This window comes from Synchiropus splendidus, chromosome 14 (genome assembly GCF_027744825.2).
Source record: "Synchiropus splendidus isolate RoL2022-P1 chromosome 14, RoL_Sspl_1.0, whole genome shotgun sequence".
Taxonomy (NCBI): domain Eukaryota; kingdom Metazoa; phylum Chordata; class Actinopteri; order Syngnathiformes; family Callionymidae; genus Synchiropus; species Synchiropus splendidus.
Genome location: NC_071347.1, coordinates 8,075,052 through 8,095,673, shown reverse-complemented (window position 1 = coordinate 8,095,673; position 20,622 = coordinate 8,075,052). Strand labels below are relative to the sequence as shown.

The window sequence follows — 20,622 nt, the reverse complement described above, 5'->3', positions numbered from 1 at the left end:
CTTTTCTCCAAATCATCGTTGTCTCAACTAATTGTCTCCAACTTTAGCCTGATATCTGATATCCTCACTTCCGTTTTTGTTTGAATCTCGTCACTTCCAACGAAAACCTTAGTATCTTTCCCACTTCTAACGCTGATTCCTGTCTTGGCGTCAAAGCAAATTCCGGCTACGTGTACGGTTATGCCACATCTGACTTATCTGCGTCGGTGCACATTGTAAAATACCCATTATTGACGCTGTTACAGGCGATATAATATATCCTTTCATACTCAGTTGGGAAATAAACACTCAAATTCACTTCCTTCCACTTGGAGGCGCTGTGGTCAACATCCTCAACGGTAACACTTCCGCCGACAAATAAGAAAAGAGCGGGTGGTGCGCGGACATGCCTGTTTATGTTTTAGAGCAGTTATTAAAATGTAACTCTTCATTTGTCGTCTGAACTGGTAAGCGACCTATCTATCCGTCCGCAACATGTCCTGTTAGACTCTGACTCTACTGGACTATATTGAGAGGATGCTGCTGAGTTAAGTTTTTTTTCTTTTTAAATCGATGACAACACCTTCATGCTTGGACCATGACTGAGACAAACAAAGACAAACCCAGACGGAGTCTCTCGTTGTCCAAATCGAGGAAGAAAAACGTTGCGGCCGCTGCCAGCCGAACCGTCAACACACCTCCAATCGCGTCGTTCTTCTCCACCCCGCAGCCATCCCGAGTGACGTGTCCGCTTTGTGGTCAACTGGTGCCGAAATTCAGGATCAATGAGCACATTGATTTGCAATGTAAGAACTTCCAGAGAGGAGACAACTTTGCAGCCTCAGCAAGTCAGAGTGATGTGCACAGCATCCAGATGACACCCGGCATTCACTCCACAAACTCCCCAGAGCTGGCTCCAAAGAGTGATGAGGTCAGAGAAAGCAAGACTAGTCCTTATTTTAAAAAGAGTCATGCCAAGAGTGAAAAGGCTGACAAGAAGACTGTAGTCAGGAAACTTGACCTTGGTAGTCTTTCTTCTAAATTGTCGAGAAACTGTGAAAAAACTACTGAGAGGACCAAAGATAAACAAAGTCATCACGATAAAGTTGATGAGTCTCTTTTTAGCTCCCAGAAAGAAAATCTTTCAATTCAAGATTCGAAGGATGGAGCAGACTCTGCAACAATTATTGACTTGACTGATGAGCGACCAACGTGTGATGAAAAGTCAACTAAAACTCAAGCAAGTGTCAATGACGGTGCACAACCGAAGAAGCTCTCTTTAACAAAAAGAAAAAAAGAATCCAATAGCGGAGTGCTACTTGAGTCTCCAAAGAAAGCCAAGTATGATACCAAAGGAAGCACCAAGCAAGAAGTTGACAGCTCCAGTGAAGATAAGTTGGAAACTAAGGGCATTTCCATGATTCGTGCTGATGGTGCCAAGTGTAGTGATACAGAGAGTCCGGAGGAAAAAACCCTCCCGAGGACGTCATCTGATAAAGACAATGATTTACCACCAGGACCTAGTCTTCAGAATACAACTGGCGACCAAGTTGACAACCAATCTCTTCCACGACTACCCTACTATCTACGTAACTTCCAGACAGTACTACAAGCAGTTTTGCAGAATGAAGATGACCGCCTGTTGTTTAATGAGGAAGATCTATCTTACATTCAGTCGTTTGAGAAACTTTCAGGTATAGTTAAAGAGAATATACATTCCATTTAATGGATGTAAATAATTTATTCTTTTTTTCCCTGAAAGTAAAGGGACAGAAGCTGTACGTACGACTCTTCCAGAGGAAGCTGAAATGGCTCCAGGTTAATAAACTGGATTATGCGGAGATAAGCAGTGATTTGGGACCGGTTGCTGAGGAGCTAGGTCAAGGTGGCCTTGTTCAGAGAGGTGAATACATTGTTGCTTTCTTAAAATACACACTTTTATCTTTGTTTTCAAGGCCTTTAAAGAAGACATGTATTAGCAAAACTACATACATGGTGGAACTTTTTCACTTAAATTGAAGCTCTCTGTTTCACATAATGTTTTAAGAGCGTGACCTTCAAGACATTGGAGAGGCACTGGATCTCCTGCCTGCCCCAGAGCTAAAAACCTTGGCGAAAACATTTCACCTGGGCAGTACTGGAACACAAAAGCAGCATCTTGTTGATGGTCTTCTTCGCCTGAGCAAGCAGAAGTCACTTTTCTCCTTTAAATCAGGTCAAAACAACATTGGTGATGTCATTCTCAAACGGTGAGACAATGTGACACATTTTTAGTGCATGTATAATGTGTGATGATGGATCAATGGTGTACTGTTTTTGGTGTAGGGCCAAACAGCTGGCAGGGACTTGCATACGCCTGTGTCGACCTCCGCGAGCGGTCTTCTCTCGCATCCTGCTCCTATTCTCTCTGACGGACACGATGGATGAAGAGGAGATGGCGGCTGGAGGTCAAAACCAGCTTTACACCATCCTTCTGGTTAATTCCGGCCGGCTGGCTTTTCCAGACTATACCATTCAGCGTGTTGCGAAACTGTTTCGAGACAGAGATGATCTAATTAGGTAGGGTAACAATGCAATATCATTTTCATCATAATATTTTTGATTCCTTTTCATTGCCTTCTGCTAAAAAACAGGTACGAAGCTGCCATGCGATCGTTGCTGGAGCTGGTCCTGGCTATGCAAGGTGGTCACTGGGAAGAAGCACTGGAACTTTACACCAATGCCAAAAATGACTGGACAGATCTGCAGAAAAACCATGACTTCAGGTGCGACTAATATCAACTGTTAAAAACAACAATGTATTCTTTTACTAAAGGAGTGACATCTTATTCTTGAGACGGACAAGAGTCATTGCAGCACTTTCCACCTGAATATTCTCACTTTATAGTTACCAGGAAGAGCTGCCTGTATTCCTGCGCAGCTTCACCACAGGATGGGCCTTCACTCGTATTTTATCCCGCGGTGTGGAGATCCTGCAGCGGCTGCGCCGTTATGAGGTTTTTTGTTTCATTCTATTTATATATTTTTTTTAATTTTCAATTTTCTAATTGAAGGCTCTATGTTTTTTTATTGTTCATTTTCTCTTCATGTCGCAGGACGCTGTGGAAGAGCTGCGGTCACTATTGCAGCAGTCTGTTTATTGTCCTGACAGCAGAGGGCGATGGTGGGACAGGCTGGCTTTGAACTTGCAACAGCACCTGAAAAAAACAGAGCAAGTCAGTGCCCTAGGCTGCGATTAGATTACATGTGGCTTTCATTTGTAATCTTTCATAGGTTGCGTTGTTTTGAGAGCAGTTCTGCCCCACCATTAATAATGAATATTTTTAGGCCATCGATGTCATGAGAGACGGGCTGTTGGACCCTCTGGTGCGGACCGGACACAAGCTGTCTCTACACCAGAGAGCCATGAGGATGAGTGAGTCTGCAAGTTTCAAGAAATACCATAGGGAACTGAAGAAACTGCCCAGTTTCACAGTCCAGGATGTGAGGCATGTAAGTAAATGGAGACTGCTTCACACAATATGACCCTCTAAATGTTGTGATCCACAACGATAGGCCTGAGTAGTTTGGGATTTTAACTAAAGTTGTGATGATCTTAATAAATAATAAAAGTATTCACTTGCTTATTTTCTGTGCTTTCATATGAAGGTAACCATTCGTGGGCAGTTACTTTTGCATGAAGGAAGTATGGGGAAATCTCGATTTGTCTTGCCTGCTGATGGGGAAGATGAGGAAGGCTCAACTGTTATCTGTTCAGTGGAAGAGCTGTCTTTGGCGCATTACCGGCAACAGGGTTTTGATCAAGGTAAAAAAAAAAAAAGAATTTCATGTTTAAAAATAAATAAATACAATGTTGTATTTTTGCAACAGGCATCCATGGAGAGGGCTCAACCTTCTCCACATTATTTGCTCTTTTGTTGTGGGATATCATTTTTATGGAAGGTATTCCAGATGTTTTTAGAAATCCATACCAGGTATGTTAGTTTTTTTATTTGACTGTGCATCATTTCCTAATATTTCTTTCATTATTTATTGCCAGACATGCCCACTGGACTTCTACACAGACTGTTTCTATGAGAACCGACGCGAAGCCATTGATTCCCGGGTAGAGTTACTGAGGGAAGCATCTGTGGAAACGCTACACAGTATGTTGGAGGATGTGTGGACATCCCAGGAGGGAAAAGTATGTTCATGTGTTACCTGGGAGCGTTTCTCCTCTCTTAACCAAGCTCAGGTAAATAATGACTGGAATGCTTCAGGTTTTTCTGTGCTATTGACTTAACCTTATTGTATCTATGCAGTCCCTTGTGTCTTGCTTTGGTGGAGCCTTCTTAGGAGGAGTAATTGCACGGATGGCAAAAGACTTCAGACACTGCCGAGCTGGTTTGCCTGACCTAGTGGTTTGGAGCACTTTAAGAAACACCTACAAAGTAAGCTCACTCTCTCAGAACGAATTTGCATAGTTCTAGATATGTTCAGGTGTGGTTATTATGTTTCTGCTGCTCACATATATCCATTCTAATGCAGCTGCTCACAGTGTTTCACTCCTTCTGTCTAACAATCATTGTATTGTCTGTTATTTTTCAAAGTGATTTGATGCTTGAATCGAAACTGTTCTTCATATCTGACAGATATTTCACTTGATGAGGCAGTTTACAGTCGATTAAATATTCAGACAAAGCCATAAAGCAACGTAATGCTTTACCCACATACATTAAACCTACGACAGCGGTTGTACAGAGGAATACTTCTATACTATTAATCATAATCACCATCATGGCTCATCCTGTTGACAGATTTTTTTTTTCTTTACAGCTTGTAGAAGTCAAGGGTCCAAATGATCGACTTTCTCAGAAGCAGCAAATCTGGTTAGATGAGCTGCAGAAGCTTGGGGCCGACGTGGAAGTCTGTCATGTTGTTGCAACCGGTGCACGAGGAGCTCGTCTGGAATAAACAGCTACAGAAAAAATACAATAGCAAACATATTTCAAAGGACAAACTTTTGTTCAGTTGTGAGCTTTTAAACCAAGAAATAATGACTGACTTATTAGAGGTGGAGTTAATGTTAATAAAATAAAACCCTTATAGATGCTGTTCTGCTATTCTATAAATGAAGAACTGAATGCCTTATTCATCATTTGGGACTCTGTGGAAAAGCGTCTGCCTTGTGATATGCATTATTTATCAGGGAAACCACAAAAATGCTGCAGCGATGAAGTACATTACGAGCTTGCACATCATTAGAGCGGCTACTTTATCACAGAGAATGAATCCATAAATCTCATAATCTCTAGTTGTTACTGTATGACAGCAGTTTTAATCTTGTGATCTTTGTCTGACAGAATTAATGACTTTCTTTTCTGGAGTCTCATGTTTAGCTCTATGAGTTTGCAGTACTAGTACTGCAGCTAAATGTATGTATGTGAGTGTTGAATTCAATAAATGTAAATAAAATGCGTAACCCTGCCAAATGCTTCTTTATTCATAAGACTACGTGTTTCCACTCAAGTATGAAACGCTGAAGAATAACTTACCTTTGAAACGTAGCAATCCTTCCATTGAAGCCCACCTCCTTGAATGTGTGATAATCAAAACAATGTAGAAATGTTTATAAGTTACTATGGTAATCTATAGTAACTGTCATGGGCCCATTGTCTTATATGTTTTATAAGGTCTGAGGAAAATGCAAGCAAGCATAAAAGATATATATATATATATATATATATATATATATATATATATATATATATATATATATATATATATATATATATATATATATATATATATATATATATATATACATATATATAGTATATATATAGTAATAAGAAATGTATGTTTATGCACACCACGCAATGTGTCAAAGTAAAATAAAGCAAACGTCTGTTGGAAATCACAAGCGCGTGATTGTGAATTCATAATTGGTTGTTTTGACGAGGGGAAGCCCACCGTCGTGCGTCTGACGTCATGACGCAACATCGAGGGGGCGAACTGAGGAAGCTGCAATAAACACACAGGGCGTCTGCGCCTATCTAAGTAGGACAATAAAGTGGATACGGCATCGCTACTTCGAATGATGGATCTACCCCACGCCCTCATCCTGAAAGTTTTCATCTTTGGGTTCTTATTAAGCTATACCCAAGGTGAGTGGTGTATTTATTCGCCGGTGAATTGTGAGGAGCTGCCTTGAATCGGTGAGCGGAGCCGAGAGGCTGTTAGCATGTTAGCTGGCTGAAAGGATCAGCAGGGCCTGCTTGTTATGAAGAGGACTGCACCCATTTCGCTTGGTTCCGGAAACCAAACGAAGCGCGGTGCGCCAGCCACATTGGGTTATATTTGTCATATCAGACAGGGACACTCGTCGAAAGCGTGTCTCGACGCTGTCATCGCAAATGTTGAGGCGGTTTTGGTTTCTGTATAGCGCCGACAGCCATTGTTGTTAGAAGACGGAGATGCCGACTTGGTTGTCGGATCCAGAACCGATCGGATCACCGCTTACCATTTAGTGGAAACAGCAATAACAACAACAACAACAACAACACTCCTCTTTGTTTCACAGGAGCTTCACACTTGATAATTAGTCAACAAATCCGATCGTTCTTGGAACAATTTGTTGGTTGCCACCAGTCAAATACGGGTTTTCCATTGTACTATACAAAAACATCTCTCATATTCGATATGTAAGTAGTGTAACAGTGGACATATTGGAGTGAGTGAAGATGAAAATTAATATTTAAAAAAAGGTGAAATTAAGCGACTATGTGACAAGACGTGACAGCTAATAATTAGACTTTAGTGTGAAATAATTCCAGAAGATTGAGTTTATAAATGGTTTACTTTCCTGCTTCATGCCCTTGCAACAAAAAAAGTCATTACTCTATGAAAGAACATGCCTGTATGGCATCATAAAGTATTATTTTATATTTCAATTACACATCAATTGGACGGTATTTTCTTTATAATACCACGAATATTTAAATCCTTGAATAATTTTATTTTGGTGGTCAAGACCCAGGAGAAATCTAATGAATTGTCTAGTACTAAGGCTGTCAAACTTCTTCCTTTTCCATAGTAATACCTGGAATTTCCCCACTGTGAGACTAATAAATGCCTTCTAATGTAATAAATGTGCCAAAAATAATCTACTAATCAAGTTTGTTGTTTGCCCTCCTGTATTTCACTAAGAAGTCGCACGTTTTTATTCTCAAAGTCGCTCTTATGAAAAATTAAATGTCGCCCTTTAAATATTTCATATTCCACATGAGCAGCAAAGTAGGTGAAACCCGTTCTACTTAACCATCTCTCTCTTTTAGTAGTAAGCAACAATGCAGTTATATAGACTCGCAGAACATACTTTGTAATCGCTGGGATTTGCTGAAATGAGCACTGATATCATTTTTGTTGGATCCGTCCTCTATTTGAGTGTGGAGCAGTTGGAAAAATGGGTGTAGGTGTTCAAGAATCTTGTCCACCTCCCACTCTTCTGATGGATAACTTATAACTCTGTGATGTTGTGGATCTGTGAAGACTTTGAGGCTACATTTGATTGGTTTTACATTAGATGTTGGTTGGTCCCTTGAATGTCTGGTAGCACCACGAAGGATTACATCTTACTTTTCTTTGACTTTTAGATTTCATGTGATTTCTGTTTTGTTGTGCGAAACAAACAAAATCCACACAGCAGGTTCTGGCTGGTTCTTATATTTTTACTGTATTGGTGTCACTGGTGACAGGAACACACTTACAAATTTTACACCTGCTTTTGTGTTTAAGGAAGTTTGGGCTTATAACCCAAATGAATGACATTTCGGTTGTAGAAGCATCATAAAGATAGTGTTTCATTGATACTTTGCTTTCAGTGGTAATGATTATATGCTGCAAATCAATCTGCTATCTCTGTTTGTTATTCTCTTCACACAGGATACTACAGAAACCCGCTGAATAAGTACATCCGTCACTATGAAGGCCTTTCCTACGACACAGAGCTCATCCACAGCAAGCACCAGAGGGCCAAGAGAGCTCTGTCCCATGAAGACAAGTTCCTTCATCTAGAATTTCATTCCCATGGAAGGTGAGTCTGCGCTCATGAATGGCTATTGTCTTTTGCCCTCTTGGTTTTATTTAATGAATGACCTGATGAGAACGTTCACAGAGTGACCTTGGAACAACATGAGCTCACCCTGGATTAGGGTTTTCAGGATACTAAAACTGCAAACTCTATCTATACCCTGGACGTCAAAAGGCATGAGACCATTTTCATTAACATGAAAAATGTACAGAACTGCTGATCAATTTAATATAAATCAATCAAAAATTGCTAGAAAACAAGACTGAAAAACAGAAATCACATTGTCACTTGCAAATAAAGTGCACAAATAAGTCACACAAATATGGTTAATTTGAAATTTGGGAACATATTTGTATTGGTGGTGGAGTTTGACTTTGCGTGGACTACAGTCATGCATTAACAAAGCAACCATCCTGAACTAATATCAGTAGTTTCCAGGTACAACCTTTGAGTATCGATACTTTTTGCAGTATAGATATTTTTGATGACCTCAGCATGGACCCTGTAGGTTGATAATGGCTTCTAATTTGGCGGGATATTGGCCTCAACCAACATCTTTCTGCCAAGATGGTATGATAGAAATACAGTGAGTTCTTCTTATCTGTTAGAATAAATGACATGGCAAAGCTGATACTTTTCTTTCACTTCTTTGAGTTCACTATGCATGTGTTGCCCATAGTATGCTCGCAAGTGTGTCAAGCTGTTACACAAAAACATCTCTATTCTGCTGAACAACAAAAACGCAAGTCAGACTTGAGAACCATGCTGGGTCAGCCGTTGCCGGGGTTAACTGGGTCTGCCTTGGGTGTTGCTAGCTGACAGGACACCAGCTGAAATTTGGGTTATGTCAGCCGAAGAAGACAAAACAAAAGAGGATGAAGACAACGTTGGAGGCTAACTTGTCTGGGTGTCCTGGTTGCATGAAGCAGATGACCTTTTTGAAATGGGACCCATGTTAAATACAGATACGTCCTCAGACTCTGGGGGCAGCATTATGCAAAAGCAGTATTCACTCCGTCAATTCAGAAGAAGAAGATTGTAAAATATTTCAAAAATGTTCAGAGTTCATTGGTACTTTTCCGAGCCGCTAAGACTCAGTGAACTCCGGATTAGTTCATTTTAATAGAAAGCCACTGCATCAGGGAGCATGAGGAAATTTTAATTTGCCCCCTTGAATACACAGCCTGTGGTTCCCTGGACACTTTAAATGTTGATCAAGCCCCTTTCGAAGGAAAATGTATCACGCCATTTCCCTTTGGCTTCCTGGTGAGACTGACTCATATCCTGCTTCTAATATTGATATCCTGACACAGCAACTGCAGTCTTGTTCAAGTGTCAAACTTAAATGCCTAGAACAGGCCTGGCCAACCCGTGGCTCCCGAGCCACATGCGGCTCTTTTCCCAGTTTCATGCAGCTCTTCACCAAACTTTGTCATTCCCTAAACTAAACGTATGGCATGTGTTTCACCTGTTATTCATTGTCCTTACATATTTGTAGGATGTGGCTCTTTTCAGCAACAAAGTAAAACAAAGTGGCTCTTAGCCTCTGACTGGTTGGCCACCCCTGGCCTAGAAACATGCTTATGTTTATTTTTTTATGTTACGCAGTGGCTGATGTCTGTAGGGTTGTCTGGGTGAGCTACATTTCCTGTTTACAGTGTATGTTTTCAGGTTTGTTAGTATTAAGGATTTCTTTTCTGATGAGAGTCTGAAGGTCACTGAATGACATTTTGCCTTGTGTCCTATGCTTGTAAAGCTCTCCATGGAATAGTTTTGAGTGACTGGACTTCTGCTGACCTTCTTCAATTTATAAAAGTCATTTATTCACTTTTCTTTTGCTTCCTCCCTTTATAGCAAAATCTTTAATTCGGTATCTTATCTTCAGCAGTTGTGTAAACAGAGGGCGACTCACCAGTGGGGAGTTGTGTTGATGTAACCTCTGTGCTGCGGTTTACAGGAACAACGTTGTGCCATGTGTTTGATAAGTAAAGGTCAGAGTAGGTTCTTCATTTTTGTAAAGAAGTGAAGCCGTTTCTGTAATTTTAACCAGATCTTTTTTTTTTCTTGCGTTACTCCTCCAAGGTCAGCTGCAGATACACTTAATTATACACATTGATTCCCATGTTTAGCTACAGCAGGAACAATGTTGAAGTGAAAGAGGACTTTGGTTTTTGCGTCTGCATCACCTTGCATTCTCCTTTAATTCCAGGCATTTCAATTTACGGATGAAAAGGGATGCAACCTTGTTCACTCCTGACCTTAAAGTGGATGTTTCTGGAGTTGAGGTCCCATTTGATACCTCTCACATATACACTGGTGAAATCTTTGGTGAGGCATTTCATCGAGGATGATATCGGAAGCTCCAAATGACATCAGCCTGTTATCTAACACAATGTACTGTTCAAATCTCCAGGTGAGAAAGGTACACTGACCCACGGCTCTGTAGTGGATGGAAAGTTTGAGGGCTTCATTCAGAGTTACCATGGCAACTACTACGTGGAGCCTGCTGAGAGATACCTTGAGGGAAAAGACGTTCCGTTCCACTCTGTCATCTATCACGAAGACGACATCCGTGAGTTTCCCTATAAGCTGTCTTTGAATCCTCCTGTTTTGTCTGCTATGTGTAAAGAAGTGGGCTTATGACTTATGGCACTGCCATCCCGTCTTCATTTTAAAATGGGTTTTAATGGTTTTTTTTTTAATACGTTTTGGTCCTTCAAACAGTCGTAACATTTTTGATATTTAAGTCTATACTTGTGTCACGTCAGGAGGGGCATATTTTTTGCGAGTACTATCCAATAATCTTAGTGGAGAAATGTGAATTTAAGATGGGATCATATGAAGATAACATATTTGGGAGAAAGACTTGACATTTTTATGGTGTAAAAGGGTATATTATTCTTATTGAAATCTCTTCATGCAACATTTGAGACTACATAGCTGAATTGTGTTGTAAATCACTGGTTTCTAAAAGAAATTCCAGTGCATCAAGTTCTTGCTTTTTAAGTTCTGTCTGCTGAAATTCCTTGAATTCATAAACACGTCATCTGTAAACCCGCAGCGAGGGACACCTACGGCGGTGAGTTGTGTGAAGCCCCACGGACTCCCAGAAAGTGAAGACAGCGTTGTGCTCATTAATTTGGTAACACGATATTTCCCTCCGGCCTGAGCAGCCGATACACTGTTGTTACAGATACAGCGTTCCCGCCACACTTGGCTTGACAGGCTCCGTCTCATTTAAAACCATCGGCGTAGGTACAATATAGTGTGTGGCCGGGGGGCAAACTGAACATTAGAGCGAGCTGAATCCCCAATGTGTGTTAAAGGGTATAGCGGCCCACACAGACAGAGGCAGAAGTTGTGTGGCGTGCTAGTCGGTCCAGCAGCTCATCTTGAATAGAGCCAATCATAGCGTCTTCTGGCTGGTTAAGTAGCTAACAATGTCTGCTGTAATCCTCACTGTTGTGTCCACCTCTCTCTCTCTCTCTCAGACTACCCTCACAAGTATGGCTCAGAGGGAGGCTGCGCTGACAGCACTGTCTTTGAAAGAATGAAGAAGTACCAGTCCTCTGCTGTGGAGGGCCCAGCCAAGGTGAACATGAGATAACATCCTGCATCGTACTTCTTATCTATTGAGTCATTTCGATGGCCTTTTATTTCATATTCAAGACTTCTGTCCACCAGACCTTTAGCTAGGATTTTGAAACAGGGTGTCCAAAACCCTAACCCCCCTCTCTCCCAACACACCATGTCAATGAATGGCAACTAACGACTAGCTTTGTAAAAAAGCAAAGCTGTAAACATCTGTTTGTACCAAAATAAATTGATAAACAACAAATAAGCATCTTGGTCAAATAAACGTTAACAGACATGAACTCAGTAACTCTTGCCACAGTAACACTTTGAAATGCAGGGATCCTCTGGGCAATTGTTTTACTTGACTGACCCTGATTAATAAAAAATATATACATAATAATAATACCAACATTTTAGAATGATTCTTTCCCTTACTACCAGCCACCGTGTGTACAGCCTTGTGTCTACATCTTTTTACATATATTTATGTAAGATAAGCGCACAAGATGTATATATATATATATATATATATATATATATATATATAATTTTACACTTTCAATAATGCCTGTTATCCATGTTCTTTTATTAATGTACGAAATGTTTCTTTTTCTTTCACCTCCTGTTAATCCAACAAACATTTCATGCTGCTGCTAAAATGTGTTGCCTGAAAATATCAGGCATTACTTATTCAACAATAGATGGGTTACAAATGCTGCATATGTTTTATTTAACCAATTCCTCCTTCGTTCCCGCCGCTGCACTCTACAGGAACTTCACCACGAGGATGACTCCAATGAGCCCGTCCTGCTGAGGAAGAAGAGGATGACCCAGCCTGAGAAAAACACCTGCCAACTCTTCATCCAGACTGACCACCTCTTCTATAAGTACTACAAGACCAGAGAGGCAGTCATTGCTCAGGTATGGCTGGGAGAAAAGGAAAATGAGATGAGAATGTTCCAGCGACTTGTGTCTTACTAGACTTAGGCTTTTTTGCTGTTACGAATTTGCATCGATGCAATGACATAGGTTATGACATCTTTACAGCAGAAACCCCATGTGAACAAATACAAAGAAAATGGCAGATGAGGGGCTGATACAAAATATTCCTAGTCTGCTGAAAGAGGGCGTCTGGGCTCATTTTGGATTTTACGAAGTAGTTGGATGTTGACAAGAGACACACTGTGTCTAAGGTGGAAAGATACAGTGGAAATCTAAGCAGCCAGTCAGAGATGCTAACGCCAGCAGCTACTACTGACACAGTGAAATTTGCATAAACAACGATGCAGTCTGTGCACCTGTGAAGGATCTACAGTGTGTTGCAAGTGGTTTTTGCACTTACACTGAAGCCACCGAACACGCTATGATCTCACAGCCACTTCACAGAAAAATGCTATATGTGCTGTGTGCACTGAAAGCAAGTGTGTGTGAAATGCAAGACGTGGGCAGATGATAAATATTAAAAGAGAGAAATTTAACGGACTCCTTGTGTCCATTGATGCAAAATTAGGTTTTCTGTTGCATAAGTATTCAGGATGTAAAATGTATTGAATGGTGATATCGAATTGGATTGAATGATGATGCAGCATAATCATCATTGAGTTGAATTGTGAGAGAAGACGGCAAATAAATCGGAAATTGTATTATAGGAATGTCACAAAATGATGTGTAGTTTTGGTCCGCAGCTCTTGGATTCAAACAAAAAGCTTCTCATCATCACACCTGATCATTAACAGCCTATCACGCCTGTCAAAGTGAGACAAGTGACATTCAGTCTCCATTCCGTGGAGGGAAGTCCACTCTACTGCATAATGACCAGAGATACAGTATATTTGAAGGAAACTTCAATAATCTTCATTTAAAGAGTAGCTAGTGTTGTACAAAACATGGTGACACCAGTGTTCGCAGTCATGACGGAATGATTCAAGTGTTGAATAAAAGTTCTTTCTGTCATCAGCATCTCAGCATGTGGGACATAAACTAGAACCTGATCATAGTCAATCTTAACAGAGCACTGCAGCGTTTCCACTTGCGCATGTTTTTATTTGTGGGGACTGAGTCTTGAATAAAATGTCATCTTGCAGATCTCCAGCCATGTCAAAGCTATCGATGCCATCTATCAGGGCACTGACTTCATGGGGATCCGTAACATCAGCTTCATGGTGAAGAGGATCAGGGTGGGTCTTCTTTTCGCTCTTGGTTGTTTTGTTTTCATGTCTCTGTCCTAAACGTTCTTTTCTTATTTCCTTTGCAGATCAACACCACCACTGATGAGCGGGATCGGTCCAACCCATTCCGCTTTGCCAACATCGGAGTTGAGAAGTTCCTGGAGCTGAATTCAGAACAGAACCACGACGACTACTGTCTGGCTTATGTTTTCACCGATCGAGACTTTGATGATGGCGTCTTGGGCTTGGCCTGGGTGGGAGCCCCTTCAGGTACTGTAGAACACTTCCTGTTGTTAGCAATGACTGCAAGGAGTTGGTGTTCAAATGCTCTCTTCATGCAGCCATCATTTATTGTGTTTAGAATGGTCCTTTTCTTAAAAGTATAGACTCCGCTTAAAGTGTATTTATATATATATAGTATAAAGTATGTGTTATTGTTATGCTAGTGTCCTTTCTTCAGTGTGTCAGGTGTGTGGTTTTGAAAGATCTCCTTTATCAGTTGACAACACAATATGAAATTGTAAAATGTATCTTGTAAAGGAACAATAGTTTTATAAGCAGGAGTCGGAGTCTGCACCATTTTTCTCATTTGCTGCTGTTTGTTGTAACTGGTGCCCTTCACCCTCTCAGGGAGTTCGGGAGGAATCTGTGAGAAGAGCAAGCTGTACTCAGACGGGAAGAAGAAATCGCTCAACACTGGCATCATAACGGTGCAGAACTACGCCTCCCACGTGCCTCCCAAAGTCTCCCACATCACATTTGCACATGAAGTGGGACACAACTTCGGCTCCCCGGTGAGAAACTTTGATCCGCCTCAGTCTGGGATAAAGAAAGAGAGGCCTTTAGACTTTCCAGCGTTTTCAGCCTGTTACTTGATTTCCTTCCACTTCTTTCTTGTTCACAGCATGACTCTGGCTCCGACTGCACTCCAGGAGAATCCAAGAGTCAAGACAAGAAGGAGAAGGGCAATTACATCATGTACGCCCGGGCCACATCGGGAGACAAGCTGAACAACAACAAGTTCTCCATCTGTAGCGTGCGCAACATCAGCCAGGTGCTGGAGAAGAAGAGAGGGAACTGCTTCGTGGGTACGTTTTCTCTTTGTGTCGGAGGTCGGACTCTGTAGCTCTCAGAGGCTACAATTACAGCTGTATTGTCTCAGCAACACAGATCCAGCAGCTAGTGAAGAACGTGATTTGGTTCTCCTCAAAACCAGAGACTCATTTCTCATCTCAGGGTTCTACGTGGTCATGCTGCACAATTACAGTGATTACAATGATACATTTGCCATCAAATATGGCGTCAGTAGGTGTCTGAAGATGGAGGAACTGATGCATGTGTCTGAGAGACTGAGTCAGTTGGTGAGAATGATGCTGCCTCTCTGACATTTCCTGAATCAACAACTGCTGTTGCTTGTTAAGTACAAGTGCACACGATGTTGTTGTCCTTTAGCTACTTGAGGTAACTTGTTTCAGCTCATCCGAAGGAATGTTGCGTCTTATGTTTCTTTTCCAAATGGTTGGTGGATCAATAATGTTAATTCGTACTAGTATTAGGCTGTGTCCCATTTCTCACCCTAGCAGTCGGTTTCGCACATTCATGTGTAAGTGTAGTGTGTCCCAATTCTCCCAAGACCGAGGGCACTTGCCGTTCACTTCACTTGAAATGATCCCTTCAAACCAAAGTCTTAAAACGAAGTGGGAATATGACGTGTGGATAGATTTTCAGAATACCTAAGTACTTTATTTAAAAGCAATGTTGAGTAGGACAACAGGGACATTTTAGTAACAAGGACTACTTTTTCTGTCTTCCTGACTTTCTCTCGTATCACACTTTGGTGACCTGAATGGTCTACTGCGTCCGACAACATGAACAATACAACATGTATATACAACAGTATGGTTTTATTTCTTCTTAACAAACACCAGTGGGCTAGCATCCAGGCTAACATCGTCGTAACAGATCTATCACTGCAACATAGCGGTGCCATTTCTTCTCTGCTGATTCACCAAACCAAGTGAGATTATCAGCGCCAATGCAAGATGTTGGAGCTGGCATTTCTAAAACGTCTCCAACACTCAATATGCAGGACACAAAAGACATCACGGCAGCCAATGACACGTTGTCTGTACGTGTGACATCATGAAGTGTTGCCCCAATTCTTCGGCACGTCAATCACTTCGTCGGAGGGCACTTTATAGTGGAGGGCACTCAAAACCAAGTGCTAGTGTTAGGTGCAAGTGTTGGGGTGAGAAATGGGACACTCTGTTCCTTGTAGTTACAATTGTATGCCTTTATCATTGTTGTGTTGTTTTTGCCTGGAATTGAGTTTGAATAATAACGGATGACTTTTTTAAACCCTCAGTGGCACTTACTTATAACCCACATGCCACGGACCTTGACCCCTCAGTTCAGTGGGTCACACCTCGAGCGCCCTTCGACACACATCTTCAATCCTCAGTCCTATACGTTGGACCGTCAGTGGCACTAACTTTAAACCTTCAGTGGGACAAACACACCTTTAAACAACTTGAACTCAGGATCCATTTTTTTCAGTTCAGATACCAATTCTTAGTTATTATGAAGATGATTATCAATATTTGGTGCTGATAATCCAATAAGCCACAGTTAGAATTTTAAGCGGTGTGATGTGCCTGTAGCTCAGAGGAGTGAGAGCCGACTGGAGCAGTGACAGACGGTTGCGTTGGAGTTTATGTAATGTTTTAACTTTGATTCACTGTATTGGCGTCTGAACACTTCAGAATGATGATGCGGTTTATTGCCAAAACTTGAACCCTCAGTGGAAGCCACCTCGAAGCAGTCGTTGATCCAAACCTCAGGCTTCAATCGAGATGAGTGCCTGGGTCAAAAGTGAAGGAAATTCTAAGTTTTGTGTTGTTGTTTTTTTTTTTACAGAGTCTGGCCAACCCATCTGTGGAAACGGCTTGGTGGAGCCAGGCGAGGATTGCGACTGTGGCTACAGCGACCAGTGCAGAGACCAGTGCTGCTATGATGCCAACCAGCCCGACAACAAGAAGTGCAAGCTGAAGCCTGGAAAAGTCTGCAGGTGGATGATGGTTCTCAACTCAGGTGACAAATCCACTAGTCTTGTCTTGACCCCTCATCTGTGTGTGCGCCCCCTCAGCCCCAGCCAGGGTCCCTGCTGCACTGCCGAGTGCAGTCACAAGGGTCGCAACGAGAAGTGCCGGGATGAGTCCGAGTGCGCTCACCAGGGCACGTGCAACGGCAACAGCGCCCTCTGCCCCTCATCCGAACCCAAGGCCAACTTCACCGCCTGCCACGGAGATACGCAAGTTTGCGTCAACGGGGTGAGTGACAATCAGTTGTCATGGCGACCCGACACTCGTACCAGCCAGCGTCTGATCTTGTGGGCCCACATGCTCCTCCCCCGCAGGGCTGCTCCGGCTCCATCTGTGCGAAGTACGGGCTCGAGGCGTGCACATGTGCCAGCCAGGATGGGAAGGATGAGACGGAGCTTTGCCACGTGTGCTGCATGGAGAAGAGTTGAGTCACCTGCAGATGGAGATCACTGAATGGAATCCGCTCCAAGCCTTCATCACGTGCCTCTTCTTTCCCGTGTAGCGAACACCAACATATGCAGCAGCACCGGCTCCGAGAGCCTGGCTCGCTTCTTCAACAAGAAGGTGATCACGCTGCCCGCCGGGTCGCCCTGCAACGACTTCAAGGGCTACTGCGACGTGTTCATGAAGTGCCGGCTGGTGGACGCAGACGGACCTCTGGCCCGGCTGAAGAAGGCCATCTTCAATCCAGAGCTCTATGAGAACATCGCAGAGTGGATTGTTGTATGTATCCAACTCCTTTATGACCAGCGGCACGTGCCTTTTATCCTCCAGAGTCGATCTTTGTTTCTCTCTTCCTCAGGCTCATTGGTGGGCTGTGCTGCTGATGGGCATCGCGCTCATCATGCTGATGGCTGGCTTCATCAAGATCTGCAGTGTGCACACGCCCAGCAGTAACCCCAAGCTTCCTCCTCCCAAACCTCTTCCAGGTCAGTTTACTTGGAGCAAATCTTAGACTTCCTGCCCCACTATGACTCAGCTAGTTCACATGGATTTTAGAGCGACTGCTGAGTGACTTTGTGTGTTCATTCATGGTCAGTAGCTAGCTTTGGTTTTCATTGTCCACATCTAAACTGCCTCTTTTTCCAGGCACTTTGAAGCGGAGGCGCGCGCAGCAGCACGCTAGCTCGCAGGTGCAGCACCAGTCCCAGCACCCGCACGGCGGCCACGGTGGCCAGCGACAAGGCCAGCGGCAGCAGCAGCGACAGGCGCAGCCCCAGCGGCACCACCGCCAGCCCAGGGAGAACTATCAAATGGGCCAGATGCGACGCTGAGACCCTGCACCCTGGCCCCTTCCCCCAATGCCTTGGCTCCTCCTTGTGCCTACAGTGGGAAACAAAAGCGTCACTCCATCCAAAGAAAGGCCGGACACGGTCGTGAGGCGTCATCATCATCATATCCTCATCGACAGACCCGAGCGAAGCAGAAACATTATCTAACAACCTGGCTGGCTCTTTGTGGGGTGGACTCGAAACCATCAGCCATTTCCAATGCAGTGTGACCGCTTGTCTCTCTTTTTTTTTTCTCTCATCTCAAAAGGAGTGCCAAGGAGTTAAGGAACCATGTGTAGCTTTTGTCCATTCTGTGATGTATTCTTCCTCTTCTGTTGCGCGTCTTTCTTGAGTGACACACCCATGGCTGCTGTTTGTTCCGTGCTTTTCTTTCGCCATTCTAGCCAGGAATGAGAGACTCTCGGCGGGGATTTGTGGCACTTTTGTGATTTACACGCGTCACACGGCAAAAGACACACAGGCCCCGGTCTGTCGTGCAGACGGTCTTCTGCATGTGACTGTAAATATTTAGTGTATCATAAGTGCAAAACTATTTCTTCTACTGTAAATGTGTAAGTCTTCACTTTTTGGTTTTTCTTTTTTTTTTTTCTTTTGTTAGTGCTCTCAGGACTCTTGACACATACATAAAGCAGCGACAGTTGTGATGAGGTCCTTGGGCTCGCTGGCGTCCAGGATTTGACCCTGTCAAGTTTTTGCTCACAGCGGCCCAAATCAGGTGGATCTCTTTCATTTCGTAAGATTGTGAGATTTTGATTTGAACATAAAGGTCACCATATCCCTCGCAATGGCCTTTTGTTTGTTCAATTAACATGTGTTTTTTTGTTTTGTTTTGTTTTGTTTTTACACGTAACAAGCTTGAGGAGCAGAGGCGGGAGGGGAAAGGGACGTGCTTGTTACGCTTTTGTCGCGTGGACAGATTTTGTGAATGAGGATTTGAAATAACCACTAACTGAAGATGATGGTGATTCAGACTTGAGGAGGAGGGAACGCTGCCGTGATTTAGTGTAGATTGGAGCGCCAGCTAGTAGACGCGAGTGTGGAAGTACTGCTGAAAAATGACTCCAGTGTGGATGTAAAAAAAAAAAAAAATGTAACATTGAATCATACTATTATTCTTCAGATAGCGAATCTAAGAACTTTTGTGGGCATGCGGACACATTTATTAAATGTGGATCTTAATTGACCATGGTCTGTAATATTTGTACGTCTCTCAATGACACTTTATTTACGTTGACAGCTGAAACAAATGGAAGCAGCGATGCATTGTGGCAACGGTCACTGGGTGTTTTCGGGTCGTGTGTTCACCAGATGCACAGGAGACCCACCTCAGTGTGACGCCACCTTCAGATAGATTTAATGTAGGTGCTAAGTAGCGTTTTGGAACACAAACAATTTAGGATAGACATTTCTGGACTGAATTTGGCGCTGCTGACCGAGCGTTAAGCTAAGCTTATGTATGAGGGGATCACATCTGGGCGGCAAACCGATGTCTCAAAGTGCAACTACTCTTACGTTTTTAATTTAGTCTTCAAGGTCCAGATCATTGAGTCTTAAAATCTATGTGTGGACTTGTACAGTACGACAAGAATTTCATTTCAGATCAAAGTTTTTTTTTTTTATATATACACATCTGTCAATTTTCTTTTGACTTCTCTAGTAAAGTGTTCAAAGATTTGTGGCAAACGCCCCTCGCCCCCTTGTCCCGCCCCCTACACTAAGTTATTTCTGTTCATTATGTGCTAGTTGATCTGGAGTTTGTTTCTGATACACACTCTGGTGTGTCGGGGTGAGTGTCGGAACATTCTCGCGTTTCTGTCTTTGTTCTCCTGTGGCATGGTTTGGGTAGAAGAGCAGCAGAATAATGCCTGTAAATTTTACTTTCTCTTTCATTTGCTAGTCTTGGTAAAATAATTAAAAAAAAGTTTCTAGGTAAATGTGCACTGAAATGTCCAAAATTGAAATGTTGTAGGTGATGTAGGCCGAAAGAACACGAGATTTAAAAAGTAATACTACTGTCTGATTTTAATGTTCACTGTGTTTTATACAGTATCTGAAATTTTTGTTCACTTTGAACATTTTTACTAAAAAAACAAAAAAATCAAATTGTATTGTGCAAAGAGATGTAATTTTTGGAGTACTTGAAATGCATTCATTAAAAGACTCGTTCAAAATAAAATAGACCCCTGTTTACTGTCTAACGTGTGCTGTGTTTGGGTCATTGCTGTCGCCATTCCTTCGCTTATTTGCCCTCTCTGGGCTTCTGCTCGGACAATTCTAGACGCCTCCATGGAGACTGCTGTCGACTCGCGAGTCATTGGTGGCCGGCCTGTTGACCCCTGCAGTGGCGCATAAGAAATCAAAGTGTCTGGTGTCACGTTTGATTTCTCCTCTGTGATAAGTTTTTGCTAAAACCCATTGCGCTGAGTCAAAACTAG

The 20,622-nt window shown here is 42.6% G+C and overlaps 2 protein-coding genes across 3 annotated transcripts; both read left to right on the top strand.

Moving 5' to 3' along the window:
- Positions 1-366: 366 nt before the first annotated feature.
- On the top strand, positions 367-5,448 carry fan1 (FANCD2 and FANCI associated nuclease 1). 2 transcript variants are annotated; one of them, XM_053885823.1, is made up of 13 exons: positions 367-1,673; positions 1,742-1,882; positions 2,027-2,228; positions 2,305-2,538; positions 2,613-2,744; positions 2,867-2,975; positions 3,075-3,194; positions 3,307-3,471; positions 3,628-3,784; positions 3,850-3,953; positions 4,019-4,213; positions 4,281-4,409; positions 4,795-5,448. In XM_053885823.1, the coding sequence occupies exons 1-13, from the start codon at positions 578-580 to the stop codon at positions 4,930-4,932; spliced, it is 2,922 nt and encodes a 973-aa protein (XP_053741798.1). In that variant the 5' UTR covers positions 367-577; the 3' UTR covers positions 4,933-5,448. The 2 variants fall into 2 exon arrangements, with proteins under 2 accessions (XP_053741798.1, XP_053741799.1); XM_053885824.1 differs by lacking the exons at positions 3,850-3,953; positions 4,281-4,409; positions 4,795-5,448 and having other exon boundaries at positions 4,019-4,190.
- Positions 5,449-5,959: 511 nt separating this feature from the next.
- Positions 5,960-20,385, top strand: LOC128770882 (disintegrin and metalloproteinase domain-containing protein 10-like). The gene is made up of 16 exons (XM_053885825.1): positions 5,960-6,125; positions 7,903-8,053; positions 10,260-10,378; positions 10,464-10,622; positions 11,542-11,642; positions 12,398-12,547; positions 13,711-13,803; positions 13,881-14,064; positions 14,425-14,588; positions 14,699-14,882; positions 16,711-16,861; positions 16,940-17,123; positions 17,210-17,318; positions 17,398-17,618; positions 17,698-17,824; positions 17,985-20,385. The coding sequence occupies exons 1-16, from the start codon at positions 6,056-6,058 to the stop codon at positions 18,167-18,169; spliced, it is 2,352 nt and encodes a 783-aa protein (XP_053741800.1). The 5' UTR covers positions 5,960-6,055; the 3' UTR covers positions 18,170-20,385.
- Positions 20,386-20,622: the final 237 nt, after the last annotated feature.